At 47.5% G+C, this 7215-nt stretch overlaps 1 protein-coding gene across 1 annotated transcript; it reads left to right on the forward strand.

The window, feature by feature from the left end:
- Positions 1-231: 231 nt before the first annotated feature.
- LOC119086533 (CD209 antigen-like protein C) lies at positions 232-6021 on the forward strand. The gene is made up of 6 exons (XM_037198417.1): positions 232-405; positions 802-891; positions 1213-1284; positions 1941-2092; positions 3315-3424; positions 5274-6021. The coding sequence occupies exons 1-6, from the start codon at positions 354-356 to the stop codon at positions 5419-5421; spliced, it is 624 nt and encodes a 207-aa protein (XP_037054312.1). The 5' UTR covers positions 232-353; the 3' UTR covers positions 5422-6021.
- Positions 6022-7215: the final 1194 nt, after the last annotated feature.

Below are 7215 nucleotides of genomic sequence, written 5' to 3' on the forward strand. Positions count from 1 at the left end.
AACGTGAGCAGTTTCCTTAAGTTGCGGTCACTCTCACTTCCACACTGGGTGAACTGCGCCCTCACACTACTAGCCAATACCCAAACTGAGACCCCGTGTGTCTTTGAGTTGTTTTCGTCAGGTATTTGGTAGCAGCAATGAAGGAAGGACCTAACACACCTCCACTGCCCTCCCCTAGATTCATGGGAAGTCCTGCTGTGTCAGATGCTCAGCACCTCCCTCTGGCCTCTTCTGGTGCTGGTCCCCACTTCTCCTTTTCTCTTTCTGACTTCAGATTCAGAGAGTGAGGAACAGATGTGTGGAAAATAAAAGCTGATGTTGCCGGCAGTCAAGGACACTGAAGGACGGCAGCAATGATGAGCGACTCCATGGAAGCAAGCGAGAAGCAGCAGCCAGGCTTCCTAGGTGACACAGGGATGGGGTGGGTGGCTGCTTGGGGCTCAGAGTGGTCACTTCTGGCCTCTGCACACAGTCACACAAGTGTGCACACATATATACACACTGCGGGCGTGTGTGTGTGTGTGTGTGTGTGTGTGTGTGTGTGTGTGTGTGTGTGTTTATGTTCATTAGCTGTGGAGTTGTGGAGACAAGAAGCCAAGAAGATGCAGAAGTATTTTCTAAGAGTCTTGGATCCTGGAGAATTAGACATTTCTCTGGGTTCCTGGAATCTAAAGGCTCAGGCCTAGAGACTAGACCCTGACCTCCAGAGCACCAGAAGGTGAAGGCTGGAACCCGACCTGCTGTTTTCTGGGGGCAGAGGTGATTGGCGGCCTTGTTTTGAAATACCTGCCTCTCCCACAGGGTGGCTGAGCCACAACCAAGGCAGCCTGGTGCTGCATCTGCTGTCTGTCCTGCTCCTGACTGGGCTGCTGGTCGCTGTTCTTGTTCAAGGTCAGGCGGGAACAGGCGCTTCCAGCTCTGTGGTATGGCCCACCGGCCATGGCAGCGGGATCTGGGAGTGAAGAGAGGGAAATGTTGAGAGTGGGTCACACTGAGGCCTCAGGGGCTTCCCACACTGGAGCAGAAGTGTGTCGGGAGGTGGGGGTACGGGTAGGGGAAGGGCCCGGGTCCATTTCTTGTGGTTTGGTCATCTTTGTGTCATTCTCTTCTTTTTAAACGTGATGAAAGGTGTTCTGCTGCAGCAATCCAGTGCAGGTCATAACACACAATAAGTATTCGTACCATTGTAGTTTCTGGATTCTTTTGGTGCAGGTTTCAAGGCCCCCAGCTCCCCAGGATATGAGAAAATCTATCAGCAGCTGCTGCAACTCAAGGGTAGAGTGGGTAAGTGACCAGAAATCAGGCATCCAAGGACCTGAGAAGGTCTCCTTGGGAACACACTGTGTTTGAGCCATTGACCCTCTCCAGGCCTCAGTTTCCACTTCTGTGGGGACTTGATGTCTCAGTGGGTAAAGTGCTTGCTATACAGAATCTGAGTTTGAGCCACAGAAGCTATATTTTTAAATAAAAAGGCATGGGGATGTATGTTTCTACCTCCAGCACTGGGGAAATGGAGGCGGATTCCCTCAGACTCACTGGCCAGCCATCTTAGTGCACTTATACACCTTTATACACACACATGCATGTACACACAATAGGCAAAAAAATTAATTAGTAGGAACACAGAGCAACAGCCAGGGAGTGGTTTTGTGGTCTCAGGGGTGACACACATAGTAGGCAGTCAGTTCACACAGAGGTCATACACATCAGCAGCACTCAATGTTTCCAGCACTGTGTATGCAGTAGGTACTCAGTGTTCACGTTGGTCATGGGCACAGTAGTCAATATAGTCTTCTGGGCTCTGTTTCAATCTCTGAAGTTCCTACTTCCCCAGGATGCAGTGTCAAGTGAGGGAGGGCCCTGACTCTGGAAGGCTGGAGCAAATGCAGGATCATGGGCATCCAAGTGTGGGTCCCTCCTGATCTACCCTCCCCCAATAGACAGCATTTGCCGTCCTTGCCCCTGGGAGTGGACGTTCTTCCATGGAAAGTGTTACTTCTTCTCCAAGTCGCAGCGTAACTGGAATGATTCCATCACTGCCTGCCTGGAAGTGGAGGCCCAACTCGTCATCATTGAGAGTGATGAAGAGCAGGTACGCTTGATGGCTTCCTCACCCTGGGACAGGCCAACATTGACTGAGTGTGGAAGCCATGGCTGGCCAGAAAGTGCTTCTGGTTAGGGTCTGCTTACTGCTCTTGGAAAGAGAGAGAAGAGGTGGGACTGAGGGTCCCTGGCACCCTCTGAGTGGACACATCAAGTCTGAACACATTTGAATGCATCAGAAAACCTATAGTACAAGTCATCAGTCATAGCTTCTCTTACTACTGCTGTCCTCATACCCTGATAAAAAGCAATTTAAGGGGCCTGGAGGGATTGCCCAGTGCTTAAGAGTACTCGCTGCTCCTATGAGGACCCTAGTTCAGTTTCGAGGACCCACGTGGGCCATCCATGACCACCTGTAACTCCAGCTCCAAGGGATTCGATGCCTTGTTCTGGCCTCGGTGGGCACCTGCACTCACATGTGCACCTACCCACACATGGACACACACACATAATACAAAAAATAAAATAAAACTTTTTAGAAGCAACTTAAGGAAAGATGGATATCTTGGCTCACAGTTCTGTGTTACAGTCTGTCATGGCTGGGGAGTCACATCCACAGGAGCTTGAGGGAGTCAACCACATAGTATCCACAAGTCAAGATGCAGAGTGATGACCACTGGTGCTCAGCTCACTTTCCCCATTTCCCCAGCCCAGGACCCTCCATCAGGGAATGGTTCTGCGAATAGTTAAAATGAGCCTTCCCACTTCAATTTATCTACATAATACCTGACAGGTGTGTCGGGAGCCTATCTCCTACGTGGATCTCTGTTCTGTCAGTTAAAACTATCACATTGTCCCAGCTGGCCAGGAGACAGGAAATTGTTCCCTTGGTGGGAAAATATTCAAGTGTATACTTTTTGTCAGTGTAAATATGCAATTGTGTACACATGGCGCATCACTCGACACAGAGCTAAAAGTTGCTGCACACTGCTAGCCATCCTGATCACATTAAACCTTATGGGCGAGTGTGTGTGGGTGTGCTCATTCATCACAGATACTGGCAATGCTTTAGGAACATGTGTGCAGACTCCTGCTGTGGAAAAACTGTAAGTCAGACTTCATTAGGCCGTAAGATACAGGTGTGGAAGGGACTCAGGCTCCAGAGCACGTGTCAGGGGCTTCTCTCAGGTGGGAGTCAATGCCCCTGGAGACCCACAGGTGGAACACAGGAATGAAGTAGAAACCTCCTGACTTCTCTCCTTTGTTTACAGACATTCCTGAGTGTGATTTCTAAGGATAAAGGATCTGCCTGGCTGGGTCTCTCTGACCTGAAAGAGGAAGGCTCATGGCAGTGGGTAGATGACTCACCTATGAAAGACAGGTAGCCCTGGGAGCATGGAACCTCATGGAGAGTGGGTGGGGCTGTGAAACTGACCTCAGCTGTCCTCCAAGTCCTTGCCCCTTCCTCCCTCCCTCCCTCCCTTAGGCTTAAATGTCCATGATATTCATTGAGTCGATGGGGGAGGGTCTTCATACCCATGTTGGTAGTCCTTTATATTCCATAATCAGAGTGGGCAGGAGCAGTTTGCAACTTGTTTGGATTGTTTAAGTATAGTGTGTTAAATAATTGGGGAGGGAGAAACCTCAGCCAATAAAGTGTCGGCTTTGCAAGAACGAGAACCTGAGTTTTCTCCCCAGAACTTTCTACACCAACAGGGTTACTTGAGAATGATGAGGGCTGGTCATGAGGCAGGAAGTGAAGGAGATTCTATCAAGAGACTCTGGAAAAAGTGTTCACCACACAATTATGAAAATCTGAGTTCAGATCTCCAACATCCACATTTAAAAAATGGTGTGGTGACATGTACCTGTAGTACAACTGCTGGGGAGGCAAAGACAGAGCACGTCCTAGAGCCTATGGGGCAGCTAGTTCAGTCTCATTGTGAGCTTCAGGCTCAGATAGAGACCCTTTCTGTAATAATATGAGGTGGAGGCTGGTGAGCTGGCTCATTCAGTAAGTGCCTGACATGCAAGCATGAGGGCCTGGGTGTAGATTCCCAGCACCCACAAAAATCAAGGTGATAGCAAACATCTGTCATCCTAGCACTGAGAAGAGAGACAGACAGAAACCAGGAGTCACTGACTAGCTCACCAGAACTGGCAATCAGTGACCTCAGGCTCAGCAAGGGACCATGTTTCAAAATACAGAGTGCATCCTGATGTGGTGGCACACACCTTTAATTCCTGCACTCAGGAGGCAGAGGCAGGCAGATCTGTGAGATCAAGGCCAGCCTGGTCTACAGAGAGAGTTCCAGGACAGCCTACAAAGCAACACAGAGAAACGCTGTCTCAAAACAAACAAACAAAAAATGAACAAACAAACATACAGCTTGTTATACTTAAAGATCCATGATGTCATGTGAGCTACAAAGGAACTGCCACATACCATGAGAACATGAAAAGAAACAGGTGGAAGGAAGGAGGCCAAGGCCGTTCTCTTGTCCAAGGAAAAAAACATGGGAGATTATAAACCAGGCTAGTGTGGAATGTCAGTGGGCTCTGAGATATCATAATGTTCCATTTTCAGTATGAGGCATGATAGAGATCATCCACGAATCACAGACAAGCAGGAAACACTGGGCCCCAGATTCCCCAGCTGGCACTTGCTTGTCAGGAGATCTCAGTTTAGATTAGGGTTAGAGAGTGACAGGAAGCTGCTATGTGACTGAGTCCATGTGACAGGGAGGGTGGGGAGGGAATCTCAGGTCCCAGGGTTTTTGTTAGACAAGGTGTGTGTCCTGACTCAATAGAATGGGGAATCTGAGAAGGAGGCTATTCTAGATGCTGGGAAGAATGTTCCCTGCTGAAGAACTTAGCCATTGAGGAATAAAGGGGGACAGAAAAATATAGTAAGGAATATTAAAAAAAAAAAAAAAGAAATTGCTTTGCATCAAATCTACATGGGAGATTTTTTTGTCCTTTGTCCAGCTGACACATGATTCTGCAAAACCTAAGATAAAACTGCATCAGTTTCACAATTTGAAGTCTCTTGATTCTGTATAGTGGAATAAGGGTTTCTCACACAAATACTTTAAGCATGCCATCAGGTTCTGGGTGAGGTATGGCTGCAATATGCACATGCGATGGACGTGAGTGTATCCTAGTGTCAGAAGTTAGATATAGTGACAGCAGAGGCTGGGACAGGGCCTCATGATGTTTGGGATTTTCAGTTTCAGAAAATATTGGTTAAAAGGGGAGCCCAACAACAAGTACGATGAAGACTGTGCAGAAATTTCAAGTACTGGATGGAATGATAACTCATGTTCCTTAGAGAAATTCTGGATCTGCAAGAAGCCTGCATCTTCCTGCTCTAGGTGAAATCTGCCCACCTCCATGGCCATCATTTGTCCAACCTATTTATCACTTAGTCAAACTTGAAGTACATTCATTTCAGTTCCTTCTGTCTTTCTGTGGATACTGGGATCTCACCAATAGATCTGGACTCTACTTTTCCACACACCTTGTCCCCAAGGGCTTGGGCCACTGCTCTGCCCTCTCCTGTGCCTACGGTTTCTTTGGTTGAGACTATGGTTCTGGCCCATATTTTCAGCTTTCTTCCTGGAGAAAATTCTGGGTTGATCACCATTGTGTTGGTTTGACTGAGATTGTCCCCCAGAGGCTTGCCCATTTGAACACTTGTTCTCCAGTAGGTGGTGCTGTTTGAGGAGTTGATGGAACTTCAGCAGATGGACCCTTGCTAGAGAAAGCACATCATTAGGGGTGGGTTTTGGAGTTTATATTCTCACCTCACCTGCTGTTCTCACTCTGTGTCTGGTGTGTGGATGAAATTGTGATCAGCCAGCTTCCTGTTCCCGATGCCAGGCTTTACCTTTCCCTGCCTGTTGCTGTGTCTCTTCAACCATGATGAACTCTATCTCTTTGGAACAATAAGCCAAAATAAAACCTTCCATCCCTACATTGCTTTCTGTCTGGGTATTTTTTATCATGGCAACAGAAAAGTATGTCAGTCAGATCCAAAGCTTAAGAGATGAGAGTCAGCACAAAGGAATCAGGTGTATTGAGCATCTGGCTTCCTGGAACAGGCAGGGCTATCACCATCTAAGGTTCATCTTGGGAATCCCAAGTATGCTAATGTCTTTATTAGGAGAAGAAAGAATAAGGCTATCTCCTGAGAGAACCATTCTTATCTACAACATATGTCTCCTTTATCCTCCTACCTGGAGTGTTGAAGTTTATCCTGACCTATGACCCAGTTTAGTTTTGTTTAAACAGATATGTTACTTTTCAGAAAGTTAAACTTGGCTGCCACTTACAAGCTTCTCATAGGCAATGTCTAGGAAGAGACCGGGTGTTAAGGGACATTAAGAAAGCATTCTTACAATGAACAGCAGTGAATTCAGAGGCTCGTGGCTGTCCAAGATGCTGAGAATGAATGAGGGTTGTGGCCTCAGCACTAAACAAGACATATAGACATCCCCCTCTAAGGCTCAGGCAACATTCTGGAAGAGGGTACAGAGGACATGTAAGAGACAGAAGGTGGAGTCAAGGTCTGCCAAATGCCATTCTCTAGAATCCACACAACTATTGCAATCACTAACTCATAACAGCAGTTGCCTGCACTGGACCCATGCAAGACTTGCCCTATCAGTTTCCTCATGGGCAGGTGCTAACAGGGCCCAATCCATGACCTTGGAACAGCTGTTAAGAGGTTCTGAGAGAGGAAAGTCATTGTCCCTGGTTGTGTATTCACTGCTCAGCCCACCAGTTTCCAGTGAAGAGCACCAGCTCCAGGTCACAAACACATGGATAAATTCAGTAAGTCACAAGCCAAATAAACAGATGTGGACATGGGTGAGATTCGTTGGAGGGTAGGGAGTGTGTAGTTAGAATTTTTCTGGTCCTGCCTGGCCCACAGTCAGGACAAATCTCTCGTCTGCCAGTCCCACAGCTGTTCAGTCCCAACCAAGTAAACACACAGAGACTTACATTATTTACAATCTGTATGGTCATGGCAGGCTTCTTGTTATCTAGTTCTTCTATCTTAAATTAACCCATTTCTATTAGTCTATAAGTTGCCACGTGGCTAGTGACTTACGGTACTTTACATCCCGCTTGTCATGGTGGCAACTGGCAGCGCCTCTCTGCCTTAGC

Source organism: Peromyscus leucopus, chromosome 23 (genome assembly GCF_004664715.2).
Source record: "Peromyscus leucopus breed LL Stock chromosome 23, UCI_PerLeu_2.1, whole genome shotgun sequence".
NCBI classification, from domain to species: Eukaryota; Metazoa; Chordata; class Mammalia; order Rodentia; family Cricetidae; genus Peromyscus; species Peromyscus leucopus.

Coding starts and splice junctions, on each gene's coding strand:
- LOC119086533 (XM_037198417.1), top strand. CDS start 354: ATGATGAGCGACTCCATGGAAGCAAGCGAGAAGCAGCAGCCAGGCTTC. Junction 892..1,212: donor GGTCGCTGTTCTTGTTCAAG/GTCAGGCGGGAA, acceptor CTTTTGGTGCAG/GTTTCAAGGCCCCCAGCTCC. Junction 1,285..1,940: donor GCAACTCAAGGGTAGAGTGG/GTAAGTGACCAG, acceptor CTCCCCCAATAG/ACAGCATTTGCCGTCCTTGC.